General features: G+C 50.1%; 2 protein-coding genes across 4 annotated transcripts in view; one reads left to right on the top strand and one right to left on the bottom strand.

The window, feature by feature from the left end:
* LOC140735795 (AN1-type zinc finger protein 6-like) overlaps positions 1–17,523 on the bottom strand; it is a 66,145-nt gene that overhangs the window by 12,167 nt on the left and 36,455 nt on the right. Inside the window, exon 5 of one of the 2 annotated variants that reach the window (XM_073061277.1) lies at positions 8,453–10,844. The exons of the other annotated variant lie outside the window; for it this stretch is intronic. Within the exon in view, the coding sequence (XP_072917378.1) occupies positions 10,780–10,844 (65 nt within the window). The 3' untranslated portion in view covers positions 8,453–10,779. Of the gene's footprint in view, positions 1–8,452; positions 10,845–17,523 lie in introns of those variants that run through there. 2 annotated transcript variants of the gene reach the window in all.
* Positions 143–4,150, top strand: LOC140735797 (cortexin domain-containing 1 protein-like). Of its 2 annotated transcripts, none has more exons than XM_073061279.1 (2): positions 143–560; positions 3,360–4,150. In XM_073061279.1, exon 2 carries the CDS (start codon positions 3,396–3,398, stop codon positions 3,576–3,578), a length of 183 nt encoding a protein of 60 aa, XP_072917380.1. In that variant the 5' UTR covers positions 143–560; positions 3,360–3,395; the 3' UTR covers positions 3,579–4,150. The 2 variants fall into 2 exon arrangements, with proteins under 2 accessions (XP_072917380.1, XP_072917379.1); XM_073061278.1 differs by having other exon boundaries at positions 194–484.

Raw genomic sequence — 17,523 nt, forward strand, 5'->3', positions numbered from 1 at the left:
TGTTCTGTGTCTGTGTCTATGTTCTGTGTCTGTGTTCTATGTTCTGTGTCTGTGTCTACGTTCTGTGTCTGTGTCTACGTTTTGTGTCTGTGTTCTATGTTCTGTGTCTGTGTTCTATGTTCTGTGTCTGTGTCTATGTTCTGTGTCTGTGTTCTATGTTCTGTGTCTGCATTCTGTGTCTGCGTCTGCGTTCTGTGTTCATATGAGGTTCTGCTTCTCTGTAACCTAACCCTGGATGTGGCCGGTTAGACACAGCCCAGTTATACGATCTTGCTGAAATCTGACACCTCCCCGGTCCAGTGCACTGGAGGGGACCCTCCTCTCCGTGCCCAAGGCAACTGCACAATGCCTGTCCCCCACTGGCAGCCCCCTGCTTAACACTTGCAACCCACCAGGAGGGAGGTGAGCACCAGGAGTCGATAGCCGAAGGAGGAAGGGGAGAGGACAAGACAGAGGACAGAACGGTGATACCCAGACCAGCACAGTGAGTACACTGTGACATTGAAACCTAATCCAGCAATCATTTGACACTTTCATCCAGATCTGGTGACTCCCGGGAGGTGAGCGAAGGGTTAAACAAACCCTGCCAGGCCGTTAGACCTAAACCTTCCCACAGATGCATTGTATCAACACCACCCTGTCTCTGTAACCACTTCACCCCTCCCCGTCTCTATAACCCCCTCCAGCCTTCCACCTCGCCCCATCTCTGTAACCCCTCTGGCCTTACTCCCCTCCCTGTCTCTGTCAACCTCTCTGGTACAACACTTATCCCCATCTCTGTGACCCTTTCTGGCCTCTACACCCCTTCGTGTGTGTGAGTGTGTGTGTGTGTGTGTGTGAGAGTGTGACTGTGTGAGTGTGTGTGTGTGTGTGAGTGTGTGTGTGTGAGTGTCTGTGTGTGAGTGTAGTGTGTGTGAGTGTGTCTGTGAGAGTGTGTGTGTGAGTGTGTGTGTGTGTGTGTGACTGTGTGTGTGTGTGAGTCTGTGTGAGAGTGTGTGTGTGAGTGTGTGTGTGTGTGAGTCTGTGTGAGAGTGTGTGTGTGTGTGTGAGAGTGTCTGTGTGTGAGAGTGTCTGTGTGAGAGTGTGTGTGTGTGAGTGTGTGTGAGAGTGTGTGAGAGTGTGTGTGTGAGTGTGTGTGTGTGTGTGAGAGAGTGTGTGAGTGTGTGTGTGTGTGTGTGTGTGTGAGAGTGTGTGAGTGTGTGTGTGTGAGTGTGTGTGTGTGAGTGTGTGTGTGAGTGTGTGTGTGAGTGTGTGTGTGTGTGTGAGAGAGTGTGTGAGTGTGTGTGTGTGTGTGTGTGTGAGAGTGTGTGAGTGTGTGTGTGTGAGTGTGTGTGTGAGTGTGTGTGAGAGTGTGTGAGAGTGTGTGTGTGAGTGAGTGTGTGTAAGAGAGAGAGGTGTGTGACTGAGTGAGCTGTGTGTGTATGTGAGTGAGTGTGTGTGAGTGTGTGTGTGAGAGTGTGTAAGAGAGAGAGGTGTGTGACTGTGTGTGTGTGTGAGAGTGTGTGTGTGTGTGCATGCATCTTTGTGAGAATGAGTGCAAGACTGTGTGCAAGTGCATGAATGGGTGTGTGTGTGTGTATGTGTATATGAGTACATGTGTACACACTTGTGTGTGAGTGCACTGATGTACAGATTTGTGTGAGAGCACGTGTTGTACGTGGGGGTGTGTGTCTGTGTATGTGTGATTGTAGGTTTGCAGTGTGTGTGTCTGTGTGTTTCTTTGTCTGTATTTGAGTCAGTTTGGCTCTTCACCCAGAGGATGGTCAATAACAACAGAGATACATTAACAGGGACTTGGACAGGTACACGGATAGGAAAGGTTTAGAGGGATACGGACAGGTACACGGATAGGAAAGGTTTAGAGGGATATGGACAGGGACACGGATAGGAAAGGTTTAGAGGGATACGGACAGGGACACGGATAGGAAAGGTTTAGCGGGATAAGGACAGGTACACGGATAGGAAAGGTTAGGAGGGATACGGACAGGGACACGGATAGGAAAGGTTCAGAGGGATACGGACGGGTACACGGATAGGAAAGGTTCAGAGGGATACGGACGGGTACACGGATAGGAAAGGTTCAGAGGGATACGGACAGAGACATGGATAGGAAAGGTTTAGAGGGATATGGACAGGTACACGGATAGGAAAGGTTTAGAGGGATATGGACAGGTACACGGATAGGAAAGGTTCAGAGGGATACGGACAGAGACATGGATAGGAAAGGTTTAGAGGGATATGGACAGGTACACGGATAGGAAAGGTTCAGAGGGATACGGACGGGTACACGGATAGGAAAGGTTCAGAGGGATACGGACAGGTACACGGATAGGAAAGGTTTGGAGGGATACAGACAGGTACACGGATAGGAAAGGTTTAGAGGGATACGGACAGATACATGGATAGGAAAGGTTTGGAGGGATACGGACAGGTACACGGATAGGAAAGGTTTAGAGGGATACGGACAGGTACACGGATAGGAAAGGTTTAGAGGGATACGGACAGGTACACGGATAGGAAAGGTTTAGAGGGATACGGACAGGTACACGGATAGGAAAGGTTTGGAGGGATACGGACAGGTACACGAATAGGAAAGGTTTGGAGGGATATGTACAGGTACATGGATAGGAAAGGTTTAGAGGGATACGGACAGGTACACGGATAGGAAAGGTTTAGAGAGATACGGACAGGGACACGGATAGGAAAGGTTTAGAGGGATACGGACAGGTACACAGATAGGAACAGTTTAGAGGGATAGGAACAGTTTAGAGGGATAGGGACAGGTACACGGATAGGAAAGGTTCAGAGGGATACGGACAGGTACAGGGATAGGAAAGGTTCAGAGGGATACGGACAGGTACACAGATAGGAACAGTTTAGAGGGATAGGAACAGTTTAGAGGGATAGGGACAGGTACACGGATAGGAAAGGTTCAGAGGGATACGGACAGGTACAGGGATAGGAAAGGTTCAGAGGGATACGGACAGGTACACGGATAGGAAAGGTTTGGAGGGATACGGACAGGTACACGGATAGGAAAGGTTTAGAGGGATACGGACAGGTACACGGATAGGAAAGGTTTAGAGGGATACGGACAGAGATACGGACAGGGACACGGATAGGAAAGGTTTAGAGGGATACGGACAGGTACACAGATAGGAACAGTTTAGAGGGATATGGGCCAATGCGGGTAAATGGAACTGGCTAGGAAGTTGGGCTGAAGGAGTTGTTTCTGTGATGCGAAAGTGCTGGAGAGGACGGGTAGGGGAAGGGATGTGAGAGGACGGGGTTAGAGAGAAGGGTGAGGGTCACTCACCAAATTGACTTTGAAGAGGTGGATCTTTCTCTTCCTCCTGCAGGTGAACCAAGAGGGGACGGGAGGTCCGGTCGGGGGGATGCGAGTGGCCCAGGGTCTCCTGAGCGGCCAGGTGGACCTGGACAAGGGCTTGGTCTTGGCCTTCATCGTACTGCTGTGCCTGCTGCTCGTGGCCATGATCGTCCGCTGCGCCCGGATGGTGATCGACCCGTACAGCGCCATCCCCACCTCCACCTGGCAGGAGGAGCAGATCAACAACTGACCCTCCATGGGGGAGGTGGGCGAGGGATTCACAGATCTGTGGCCTGGACGTCTCCTCCCCCCACCACCCCGAGCTGCCCTCTCGCAGTCGGGCCAGCGCTGATGGAACCGCACTGCAGGAGGGTCTCCCATCGATGTCTATGGCCCCTCTCTCTCATCCCATCCATCTCCACCTTTCCACCGCCCTTCTCGTGGAAACAGGCTCTTCGGCTGAACCCCTCCGAGGTGTCCATCGAAGCCAGTCCCATTTGTTCATGTTTGGCCCATATCCCAAACCCTTCCTATCCGTGTACCTGTCCGTATCCCTCTAAACCTTTCCTATCCGTGTACCTGTCCGTATCCCTCTAAACCTTTCCTATCCGTGTCCCTGTCCGTATCCCTCTAAACCTTTCCCATCCGTGTACCTGTCCGTATCCCTCTGAACCTTTCCTATCCGTGTACCTGTCCGTATCCCTATAAACCTTTCCTATCCGTGTACCTGTCCGTATCCCTCTGAACCTTTCCTATCCGTGTACCTGTCCGTATCCCTCTAAACCTTTCCTATCCGTGTACCTGTCCGTATCCCTCTGAACCTTTCCTATCCATGTACCTGTCCTTATCCCTCTAAACCTTTCCTATCCGTGTACCTGTCCGTATCCGTCTAAACCTTTCCTATCCGTGTACCTGTCCGTATCACTCTAAACCATTCCTGTCCGTGTACCTGTCCTTATCCCTCTAAACCTTTCCTATCCATGTACCTGTCCGTATCCCTCTAAACCTTTCCTATCCGTGTACCTGTCCTTATCCCTCTAAACCTTTCCTATCCGTGTACCTGTCCGTATCCCTCTAAACCTTTCCTATCCGTGTACTTGTCCGTATCCCTCTAAACCTTTCCTATCCGTGTACCTGTCCGTATCCCTCTAAACCTTTCCTATCCGTGTACCTGTCCGTATCCCTCTAAACCTTTCCTATCCGTGTACCTGTCCTTATCCCTCTAAACCTTTCCTATCCATGTACCTGTCCGTATCCCTCTAAACCTTTCCTATCCGTGTACCTGTCCTTATCCCTCTAAACCTTTCCTATCCGTGTACCTGTCCGTATCCCTCTAAACCTTTCCTATCCGTGTACCTGTCCGTATCCCTCTAAACCTTTCCTATCCGTGTACCTGTCCAAGTGATTTTAAAAGTTGTTAATGTACTTGCCTCTATCCACCTGTACAGCCCATTCCATATTCTGACCACCCTTTGAGTAAAGAAGTTGCTCAAGTCCCCTTTAAAACTTTACCGTCTCAAACCTGCTCCCTCTAGCCTGAGACTCCCCTACCCTGTGGAAAAGACCGTGACCACACACCTTTATGTACCTATTATCATTGTATGACCTTCTGTAACATCACCCTTCGATCCCCTTTGCCCCACGGGAAACTGTCCCAGCCTGTCCAGTCTCTCCTCGTAACTCAGTCCGTCCAGACCCGGTGACATCCTCGTGAATCTTTCCTCCCCCTCGCCGGGATGGTGTCCTGGGTGACCAGGACTGCGCACACAACCCTGCGTGCCGTCTCACTAACGGGTTGCTCGACTTTAACATGACTTCCCGATTCCTGCACTCAGTGCGGAGCTCTGCAAAGTCCTCTCTGCAGCTCTCCATCCTCCCACCCAATGCCCTGACCCCAGGCGACTGCCTTTGAGGGAGAGAGAGTTGCTCCAGAGGGTGAAGCTCACCTTGTCTCCCTCTTAAAGGAGTTGCATGCCCTTAGTTTGAAAGCAGTCCCCATTTCTAGTTTCTCCCCTCTCCACCACCCCTTCAGGGTCTTCAATATTTCAAACCCCCCCCCCACTCTCCTGAAACACATGTTCAAATTGTGTATTTGTAAATAAAGTGTGTATCTCACCCAAATGCATGGCAAGAATTTATTAGCTGCTGACGCTTTGATACTGCGTTCAATTTCTCGGGATCCTAGTAAGACCAGCATTTATTGCCTCATCCTCGCCTCCCTCCAGAGGTTTGGAGTGGGGGGAGGCTGGCATCGTGAACTGCCACAGGTTGTGTGGGGAAGGGGCTCCTACGGTGCTATCAGGGCGGGAGTTCTGGGATTCAAACCCGGTGATGGTGAAGGAACGATGAAGTATTTCTTGTTTCTTGGCATTTGTGAGTGTCTGGTCTGGATCTTGTTTGGAAATCTCAGAATTCCTTTGGAGGTGATTCTTCCGAAGGGAAAGGTCCAATAAACAAAGTGCTAGTGTTGACGTTTTTTGGGAGAAAGGTACATTTTAATTATTTTCAAAAGCATTATTTTAGTTTATTTAAACTAAATAACGAGCTTCCAGTAGAAGTGGTAGAGGCAGGTTCGATATTGTCATTTAAAGTAAAATTGGATAGGTATATGGACAGGAAAGGAATGGAGGGTTATGGGCTGAGTGCGGGTCGGTGGGACTAGGTGAGAGTAAGCGTTTGGCACGGACTAGAAGGGCCGAGATGGCCTGTTTCCGTGCTGTAATTGTTATATTTTATTGAAACATTGCATTTTTTCACTTTCTTACAGTTCATAATTTTAAAATGTAAAAAGTTTATTTTTTCTTAAATATCAGAGACATTTAGATCTTCCATTCTGACAGCAGGCTAAGCTTGAAGGCATGGTTTTGTTTCTTTCAGGGTCGAGGGGGCTGACCTGCCTGCACCACCTTCTGATTACCTCCCTCTTCCACTGATATGAAGAGTGAATCTGGATTTCCATCAGCAGTTATGGGGTGAAGGCAGGAGAGTGTGTTGAGGGGGGAATCAGCTATGATCGAATGGCTAAGCAGACTCAATGGGCTGACTGGTCTCATTTTGTTCCTATATCTTATGATAGATCTGAGAACGCACAGCAGATCTTTAATTATCCCCTGGAGAAGATGGGAGAGGCTCCTCCACCACAAAGGGTCATTCTATTCTCACTGCCCCTCCGTCCCTCCCACACCGCTGCCTCCTCACTACCCCTTCCTCCTTACCAGCCCTACCACAACCTGGCGCTCCCCCCTCGCTGCCCCTCCCTCCTCACCGTCCCTCCCACACCGCTGCCTCCTCACTACCCCTCCCTCCTCACCGTCCCTCCCACACCGCTGCCTCCTCACTACCCCTCCCACAGGGAGGCACTCCCTCCTTACCAGCCCTACTACAACCTGGCGCTCCCCCCTCGCTGCCCCTCCCTCCTCACCGTCCCTCCCACACCGCTGCCTCCTCACTACCCCTCCCACAGGGAGGCACTCCCTCCTTACCAGCCCTACTACAACCTGGCGCTCCCCCCTCGCTGCCCCTCCCTCCTCACCGTCCCTCCCACACCGCTGCCTCCTCACTACCCCTCCCTCCTCACCGTCCCTCCCACACCGCTGCCTCCTCACTACCCCTCCCTCCTCACCGTCCCTCCCACACCGCTGCCTCCTCACTACCCCTCCCTCCTCACCGTCCCTCCCACACCGCTGCCTCCTCACTACCCCTCCCTCCTCACCGTCCCTCCCACACCGCTGCCTCCTCACTGCCCCTCCCTCCTCACCGTCCCTCCCACACCGCTGCCTCCTCACTACCCCTCCCTCCTCACCGTCCCTCCCACACCGCTGCCTCCTCACTACCCCTCCCTCCTCACCGTCCCTCCCACACCGCTGCCTCCTCACTACCCCTCCCTCCTCACCGTCCCTCCCACACCGCTGCCTCCTCACTACCCCTCCCTCCTCACCGTCCCTCCCACACCGCTGCCTCCTCACTACCCCTCCCTCCTCACCGTCCCTCCCACACCGCTGCCTCCTCACTACCCCTCCCTCCTCACCGTCCCTCCCACACCGCTGCCTCCTCACTACCCCTCCCTCCTCACCGTCCCTCCCACACCGCTGCCTCCTCACTACCCCTCCCTCCTCACCGTCCCTCCCACACCGCTGCCTCCTCACTGCCCCTCCCTCCTCACCGTCCCTCCCATACCGCTGCCTCCTCACTACCCCTCCCACAGGGAGACACTCCCTCCTTACCAGCCCTACTACAACCTGGCGCTCCCCCCTCGCCGCCCCTCCCTCCTCACCGTCCCTCCCACACCGCTGCCTCCTCACTGCCCCTCCCTCCTCACCGTCCCTCCCACACCGCTGCCCTCCTCACTACCCTTCCCTCCTTACCAGCCCTACCACAACCTGGCGCTACCCCCCTCGCCGCCCCTCCTAACTTGTGGCATTCCCTCCTGCAATGCAGGAGTCCCTCTGGGAGCACCAGCCTGAGTTACATGTCTGAGTTCCTGCAGTGGGGAAAAACCCCTGATAGGGACGTGGACCCACCAAGTTTTGGTCCCCTAATCTGAGGAAAGACATTCTTGCCATAGAGGGAGTACAGAGAAGGTTCACCAGATTGATTCCTGGGATGGCAGGACTTTCATATGAAGAAAGATTGGATCGACTAGGCTTATACTCACTGGAATTTAGAAGATTGAGGGGGGATCTTATTGAAATGTATAAAATTCTAAAGGGATTGGACAGCCTAGATGCAGGAAGATTGTTTCCGATGTTGGGGAAGTCCAGAACGAGGGGTCACAGTTTAAGGATAAAGGGGAATCCTTTTAGGACCGAGATGAGGAAAAACTTCTTCACACAGAGAGTGGTGAATCTGTGGAATTCTTTGCCACAGGAAACAGTTGAGGCCGGTTCATTGGCTATATTTAAGAGGGAGTTAGATATGGCCCTTGTGGCTAAAGGGATCAGGGGGTATGGAGAGAAAGCAGGTACAGGGTTCTGAGTGGGATGATCAGCCATGATCATACTGAATGGCGGTGCAGGGCCGAAGGGCCTACTCCTGCACCTATTGTCTATGTTTCTATGAGTCTCCCACAAGCGGTTGGCTGGCAATTAAGCGTCAGGGTCTGTTCCCTGGAATAGGGGCGAAGGCGGAGCCGATCGCCTGCAGTACTGCAGCACACCACCAGAGGGCATCTCCAGCCGGTCAGCAGGACGGCCCGAGACTGACCCCTAGTGTCTGCCTTTCGTCACGCCGCAGCGTCCTCCAACCGCTGGAGGACCATGTCTAGCAAACTCAAATTCAAGTTTATTGTCATCTGAGTGTACATATATACAACCGGAAATTCTTCCAGACCACAGTGCACCCGTGATCAGGCAGTACATAAAATAAAATATTATCACAAATAAGTTAATAACATAGCATGTTGTGGGCAGCACGGGTAAACAGTCAACAGCTCCCTGTCCCAGTGACCAGACCTCGGTGGTGACAGGGTATTCATTCGTCTCACGGCTCGAGGGAAGAGGCTGTTACCCAGTCTGGCAGTCGGAGCCCTGAAGCTCCTGTACCCCCTTCCTGATGGTAGTGGGTCAGAGAGATTGTGGGATGGTGGGACGGATCCTCAACAATGCTTTGGGCTGTTGGTATACAATGCTCCCAGTAAATGCCACAAATAGAGGGGGGGGGGGGGGAGAGACCCTGGTGATCCTCTCGGTGGTTTTTACTGTCTTCTGTCTCGTGGTCTGATATCTCGCAGCTTCCATACCGCACAAAGATGCAGCCGGACAGGATACTCGAAAGTTGTTAGGATGGGGATGGGGAGCCTGTACACATCAGAAAGTGTAGACACTGCTGTGCCATCTTGAGTAGTGAGGAGATGTTGTGGGTCCAGGTTAGATTGCCTATTATGTGCACACAAAGGAACTTTGTGCTCTTCACACTCTCCCAGGCAGAGACATTGATGTGTAGTAGAGAATGTTCACCCTGTTCCTTCACTAGTCCCTTTCATCCAGTCCGTGCCGAGACTGTCTGACAAGCCTCTCTGTATCATCGTTGCTGATGAGAGCAACCACTTTCGTGTCAGCAGCGGACTTGAATGGGCGCGAGCTGGATCGGGCAGTCGGCAGCGTGAACACGACTCACCACTGCACCAACAGATCCAGCTGGAACCGCATCGTCACGTTCACTGCTGATACTACAGTGGTATCGTGGACTCTGATCCCCTTCCCCTCACCCAGTGATCCCTCCGCCTATGTCGGAGCCCCTGCCGACTCACCTCTGTTGTGAGATACAACCGCAGATGCTGGAATTCTGAGATAAAAGTAGGTGGTGCTGGGAATATTGCTCCATTTCTTGGAGTGGCCATTGTTGTGAGTGGGTCAGTGCTCGGAGTGGCCTAGGCTCAGGTAGGGTAAAGAATCTGGTAAGTCTCTCTTTTTGTTCTTAATTCTTCATTCCTCGTCTGTTAGAGCGTAGTAGTGCAGTGAGGGTGGCTCCAGGGGCAGTGATTTGCTCTGTGCGTGAGATGTGGCAAGTCTGGGAGACCTCCAGCCTCCCGGATGACCACATCTGCACCGGCTGGACTGAGCTGCAGCTCCTCCGAGAGCGTGTTGAGGAACTGAGGGGTAATAGATCGGAGCTACAGGGAGGTAGCCACCCTGGGGTTGCAGGAGACAGGTCAGGAGGGGGAAGCCAGAGAGCACCCCTGTGGCCATTCCCCTCAGTGACAGGTATACCATTTAGACACTGCTAAGGGGGACGACCTACCGGGCGGCGGGGGGGAGTCGCAGTGACCAGGTCTCCGCGCTGAGTCTGGCGCTGTGGCTCAGAAGAGAAGAGGGGTGAAGAGGACCGCAGGTGAGAGGAGATTCCACAGTCAGAGGAACTGAGTGCGATAGAGACTCCCGGATGGGACGTTGTCTCCCAGGTGCCAGGTCAGGGATGTCTCAGACCGGGCCCACGGCTTTCTCAAGTGGCAGGTGAGCAGCCACTGAGGGTAAGGATAGGATGGTTTGGCAGGTGGGGAACTGGTGCAGTGGCTGGGTTTCAGATGTTTGGATCATTGGGATCTCTTCTGAGGAAGGAATGAGCTGCAGAAAAAGGACAGGTTACACCTGAACCCGAGGGGGTCCAATATCCTTGAGGGAAGGTTGACTAGAATCGTTCAGGTGGGTTTAAACTAATTTGTCAGGGGGGTGGGAACCAGAGGAATAGGGCTGAGGATGAGGTAGTTGGTTGACAAACAGAGGCAATGTGCAGTGAGCAAGGAGAGGATGGTGATCGGGCAGAATTACAGTCAACAGGATGAGATGCAACGTAAATGGTGGACAGAAAGGTGGATACAGGACTGAAGGTGTTGTGTTTGAATGAGCACAGTATACAGACCAGGGTCCATGAACTTGTAGTACAGTTACAGATTGGCAGGTATGAGGTTGTAGGCATCACCGGGTCATGGCTGAATGAAGATTATAGCCAGGAGCTTAACGTCCAAGGGTACACATTGTATAGAAAGGACAGGCAGGAAGGCAGATGGGGTGGCATTGCTCTGTTGGTAAAAAATGAATTCAAATCATTAGAAAAAGGTAACAGGGTTGGAAAGTGTTGAATCATTGTGGATAGAGCTAATGAACTACAAGGGTAAAAAGACCCTGAAGGAAGTTGTATACAGACCCCCAAAAGGAGTAAGGATGGGGTTTACAAGTTACAACGGGAGATACAAAATGCAGGCCAAAAGGGCAATGTTACAATCCTCATGGGGGACTTCAGTATGCAGTAGATTGGGAAAATCAGGTTGGTGCTGGGTTCCAAGAGGAGAAGTTTCTAGAATACCTATGAGATGGCTTTTTAGAGCAGCTCCCGGTTGAGCCCCCTAAGGATCAGCTATTCTGGATTGGGTGTTGTGCAATGAACCAGGATTAGAGAGCTTCAGGCAAAAGAACCCTTAAGGGAAAATGATCATAATATGATTGAATTCACCCTGAAATTTGAGAGGAAGAAGCTAAAGTCAGATGTACCAGTTTTACGGTGGAGTAAAGGGAATTACAGAGGATGAGAGCGGAGTTGGCCAAATTTGATTGGAAAAGAACACAGGCAGGGATGATGGCAGAGCAGCAATGGCTGGAATTTCTGGAAGCAATTCGGAAGGCACAGGATATATTGATCCTAAAGAAGAAGTATTCTAAAGGCAGGATGACACAACCATGGCCAACAAGGGAAGTCAAAGCCAATGTAAAAGCCAAAGGGAGGGCAAATAATAGAGCAAAAATGAGTGGTAAGTTAGAGGATTGGGAAGCTTTCAAAAACTAACAAGGCAACTAACAAAAGTGATAGAAACATAGAAAACCTACAGCACAATACAGGCCCTTCGGCCCACAAAGCTGTGTTAAACATGTCCCTACCTTAGAACTACCTAGGCCTTATCCATAGCCCTCTATTTTTCTAAGCTCCATGTAGCCATCCAGGAGTCTCTTAAAAGACCCTATCACTTCCAACTCCACCACCGCCGGCAGCAGCCCATTCCACACACTCACCACTCTCTGCGTAAAAAAACATACCCTGACATCTCCTCTGTAAGCACAAACACCTTAAACCTGTGCCCTCTCGTGCTAGCCACTCAGCCCTGTCAAAAAACCTCTGACTATTCACACGATCAATGCCTCTTACCATCTTATACACCTCCATAAGAAGGAAAAGATGGAATACGAAGTTAGCCAATAATATTAAAGAGGATACCAAACATTTTTTAGATACATGAGGTGTAAAAGAGAGTAGATTTCATACTGGTGAAGAGTGATGCTAGAGAGGGAGTAATGGGAGACAAAGAAATGGAGAATGAACTGAATAAGTATTTTGCATCTGTCTTCACTGTGGAAGACACTAGCAGTATGCCAGAAATTTGAGTGTCCTGGGGTAGAAGTGTGTGACGTTGCCATAACTAGAGAGAAGGTTCTCGGGAAACTGAAAGGTCTGAAGGTAGATAAGTCACCTGGACCAGATGGTGCACACCCTATGGTTCTGAAAGAATTGGCTGAAGAGGTTGTGGAGGCATCAGTAATGATCTTTCAAGACTCACTGGATTCTGACATGGTTCCAGAGAGCTGGAAAATTGCAAATGTCACTCCACTGTTCAAGAGAGAGGCAGAAGAAAGGAAATTATGGTCAGATAGTGGGACCTCAGTGGTTGGGAGGATGCTGGAGTCGAATGTTAAGGATGTGGCTTGGGGGTGTTTGGAGCCACATGATAAAATAGGCCTTAGTCAGTATGGCTTCCTCAAGGGAAAATCTTGCCTGACAAATCTGTTGGAATTTTTTGAATAGATAAAGGAGAATTGGCAGATATTGTAATGTGTGCTTGGATTTTCAGAAGGCTTTTGAGCTTAGGGGGATTAAAGGTGCCTAACGGTGACTCCTTTGCTTGCATCTTCAGAAACAGCTCGACTTCCATCTTTTATATCCCTATTTTCCCCTCTTGAAGACCCTGACCTGGAGTTACACGCTGACTATGGTTCTTCGTGGGAATGGGACCCAGTCTCGGGGTTTCACGAATGGCCAAGGGCTTCGTTCACCTTCGGAGGACCGAGATTTCATGGCTCTGGAGACGGGGGGGGGGGATCGGAGGTCGGTGTCCGAGACGAAGACCGGTATGTCACTGGAGATGGAAGATCTCTGGCCGCGTGCCCAGAGACCCGAGATCTTTGGGCACGGAGCTTGGAAAAAGCGACGCACGGACTGTTAACACGGTAAACCAGCGAGTTGTTTGTTATGTCTCCCCTCTTGCTGAGAAACGGAGACTCCCCTTTCTCCCTTGTTAGGAAGAGAGAGCCTGTGGTAAGTCAAATACCGGGTGAACGAGTAGTCATTGAGTACAGCAAGTCTGTGTCTTTGCTGTTGCTTTGCTCACGCTTGAGGGCTCAGTGGTGATACCGATGGGTTTTTTTGCCAGTGGGGAGGGGGATTGTTGATTGCTGCTTCTTACATGTGGGAGGGGGGAGCTGGGGGGACTTTGGGGTTCCAACATTTAACTGTCGTTCATTCTTTGGGGCACTCCTCTGTTTTTCGTGGATGTTTGTGAAGAAAAAGCATTTCAGGATGTACATTGTAGACACTTCTCTGACATTAAATGTACCTATGTAAACAAGGTGCAATGCACGAGGCTGCTTTAGCAGTTGAGAGCCCATGGTATTACAGGAAAGATACTAACATGGACAGAGCATTAGCTGATTGGAAAGAGGCGAAGAGTGGGAATAAAGGGAGCCTTTTCTGGTTGGCAGCCGGTGGATAGTGGTGTTCCACAGGGATCTGTGTTGGGTCTACTGCTTATTACGTTATTTGTCAATGACTTGGCGAATGGAATTCATGGCTTTGTGGCAAAGTTTGTTTACGATACAAAGATAGGTGGAGGGGCAGGTAGTTTAGAGGAAGTAGAGAGGCGACAGAAGGACTGACAGATTAGAATGGACAAAAAGAGGCAGATGGAATACAGTGTTGGGAAATGTATGATCATGCACTTTGGTAGGTTTAAAAAAAAGGGTTGACTATTTTCTAAATGGAGAGAAAATTTGAAAACTGAGGTGCAAAGGGATTTGGGAGTCCTCGTGCAGATGTAAGAGTATGGATGTAACGTTGAGGATTTCTAAGGCACTGGTGAAGCCTCACTTGGAGCATCGTGAGCAAATTCAGGTCCCTTATCTAAGAAAGGATATGCTGACATTGGAGGAGTTCACAAAAGTAATTCCAGGTTTGAATGGCTTGTTGTGTGAACAGTGTTTGATGGAGCTGGGCCTGTGTTCATCAGAAGGCTGGTTATGTTTAACCAATCTATTAGAGTTTTTCGAGGAAGTTACCAGGAAAGTGGATGAAGGGAAGGCAGTGGATGTTGTCTACATGGACTTCAGTAAAGCCTTTGACAAGGTCCCGCATGGGAGGTTAGTTAGGAAGATTCAGTCATACATGGTGAGGTAGCAAATTGGATTAGACATTGGTTCAATGGGAGAAGTCAGAGAGTGGTAGTGGAGGATTGCTTCTCTGAGTGGAGGCCTGTGACTAGTAGTGTGCCACAGGGATCAGTGCTGGGTCCATTGTTATTTGTCATCTATATCAATGATCTGGATGATAATGTGGTAAATTGGATCAGCAACTTTGCTGATGATACAAAGATTGGAGGTGTAGTGGACAGTGAGGAAGGTTTTCAAAGCTTGCAGAGGGATTTGGACCAGTTGGAGGAATGGGCTGAAAAATGGCAGATGGAGTTTAATACAGACAAGTGTGAGGTATTGCACTTTGGAAGGAAAAACCAAGGTAGAACATACAAGGTAAATGGTAGGACACTGAGGAGTGCAGTAGAACAGAGGGATCTGGGAATACAGATACATAATTCCCTAAAAGTGGTGTCACAGGTGGACAGGGTCATAAAGAGAGCTTTTGGTACATTGGCCTTTATAAATCAAAGTATTGTGTATAGGAGTTGGAATGTAATGGTGAGGTAGTATAAGACATTGGTGAGGACAAATTTGAAGTATTGTGAGCAGTTTTGGTCACCGAATTACAGGAAGGATATTAATCAGGTTGAAAGAGTGCAGAGAAGGTTTACAAGGATGTTGCCAGGACTTGAGAAACTGAGTTACAGAGAAAGGTTGAATAGGTTAGGACTTTATTCCTTGGAGCATAGAATGAGGGGAGACTTGATAGAGGTGTATAAAATTATGATGGGTTTAAAAAGAGTGAATGCAAGCAGGCTTTTTCCACTGAGGCTAGGGGAGAAAAAAACCAGAGGTCATGGGTTAAGGGTGAAGGGGGAAAAGTTTAAAGGGAACATTGGGGGGACTTCTTCACGGAGAGTGGTGGGAGTGTGGAATGAGCTGCCAGATGAAGTGGTGAATGCGGGCTCACTTTTAAAATTTTTAGAAAAATTTGGACAGGTACATGGATGAGAGGTGTATGGAGGGATATGGTCCAGATGCAGGTCAGTGGGACTAGGCAGAAAAATGGTTCGGCACAGCCAAGAAGGGCCAAAAGGCCTGTTTCTGTGCTGGAATGTTCTATGATTCTAGAATTCAGCAGAGGGGTGAATCTATTGAATGCCGAAAGACCTCGACAATCAATGTGGAGAGGATGCTTCCTACGGCGGGGGAGGACACAGCCTCAGAATAGAGGGTGTCCTTTGAGAACGGAGATGGGGAGGAATTTCTTTAGCCAGAAGGTGGTGAATCTGTGGAATTCATTGCCACGGGTAGCTACAGAGGCCAAGTCGTTGGGTATATGTAAGGAGGGGTTTATAGATTCTTGATTAGTTATGGCATGAAGAGATACGGGAAGAAGGCAGAAGGCTGGGGCCGAGAAGGATACTGGGGCAGCGTGATGAAATGGAGGAGCAGACTCGATGGGCCAAATGGCCTGACTCTGGAACACCCTGCAGCTGTGGAGAGAGAGTAGTCAGTGTGTCTGACAAACTCTCTGTTTTCTCTCTCCCCTCCCCAACTGCCTCCCAGTTGATTGACCACAGTGCTGCTGGCAACGTGGAACAATTCCTCCTCACATTTCCATTTGAATTTTAGCCCAGAGATTGAGACTGCTCTGGCATGAAGATTTAGGAGAGCATGGTTCATTAAAGGGAGCTTCTCAGAATTTCTTCAGGCAGATCCAGAGACCCAAGTTCAGTCCTGCCTTCTGGGGCTGTGTGTGTGTGTATATAACTGCCAGCACGCGTGTGTGTGTGTGTGTGTGTTCTCCAGATCACCGCAAGGGTTTCCCCCAGGCTCCGGTTCTCTGAGGGGTAGAATCCGGAGGAGGGTGGGGAGAATGGGAATGGGTGTCAGCTGAACAACCCGTTTGTTTATTGAGCCCGTCTGGCCCTTCCAGCCCTGCAGACCAGCAACCCGATTTAATCCGAGCCTGATCACCAGACAGTTTAGAATGACCAATTGGTGGATCCTTGGACTGTGGGTGGAAACGAGCACCCAGAGGAAACACATGCAGTCAGAGGGAGAACATACAGGCAGCGGTGGGAATTGAACCTGGGTCGTATGTACTGTAATGTGTCGTGCTAACCACTTCAGTACCGTGCTGCCAGGTGAGTCTAGAATTCTATGACCTTATCTATATTGTTTTTGGGTGTCTTAGGCAGAATCTAGTCCGAGGCTGGATGCTCCAAACACAAATCCTTTCTGGTAAATCTCAGCCACTCTCTCGATCTTCCTGCTAGCCATGAAGCTGGCCAGATCCTCCAATCAGGGAGAATTCACTGAAGATTGAATCTGCTCGGCCCAATCGGTGATTTCCTCGTGCATCTCCAGGCCAAAGATCCTTGACCAACCTGTCCCATGTAAGCACGTTGCCCTCCAACCTTCCCTCTCCACAGCGGCTGCCCAAGGGTCAGGAATTGTGGGGGGGGGGGACCCCAGAACATAGAGCAGGGGGTTTTGCTCAAAATTTCCAGCACCTGCAGAATTGGCGTCTTAAGGTTATGGGGCATCTTAGACACGCAGTGGTGGCTCCAGAACGCACGACTGGATGAACATATCCTGACTGGTTGCATCATGGTCTGGGATGGTCATTCAAATGTACGAAACCGTAGACCGTTGCGGACTCAGGCCAACACATCATGGGCACATTCCTCCCTCCCCGCCATCTGTCGTACGTAAAGGGCAACATCCAAGATCAAATGTAGGTGATTGCATCTTCTCACAGCGTCTGTCAGGCGAGAAGCCTCAGGCCCCCACGTCACCAGGTTCCCTTCAACCGTTTGGTTCTTGAATCTACTTTCACAGAAACACTGTCACCACTCCTCACTACAATAGACTTTTTGTTCTAATTATGTTCTTTTAGAATCACAGTCAGTATCACAAAGCTGTGCTGAACTATTAATCTGCCCGGTCCCACCAACCTGCACCCAGGCCATCGCCTCCCATACCTTTCCCATTCATCTACCACTCCAAACTTTTCTGAAATGTCGAAATCCACCAATCCTGCTGACAACTCACACCACCTTCCTACTGAAGAAGTTTCCCTTCATGTTCCCCTTAAACATTTCACCTTTCACCCTTGACCCATGACTTCGGGTTGTAGTCTCACCCGATCTCAGTGGAAAAAAATCTGCTTGCATTTATCCTATTGATGCCCCTCATAATTCTGTAGACCTCTGTCAAATCCCCCTCATTCTCCTACACTTCAGGGAATAAAGTCCTCTCCTATTCAACCTTTCCCTATAGTTCAGGTTCTCAAGTCCT

The sequence above is a fragment of the Hemitrygon akajei genome, chromosome 11 (assembly GCF_048418815.1).
Source record: "Hemitrygon akajei chromosome 11, sHemAka1.3, whole genome shotgun sequence".
Lineage (NCBI taxonomy): Eukaryota > Metazoa > Chordata > Chondrichthyes > Myliobatiformes > Dasyatidae > Hemitrygon > Hemitrygon akajei.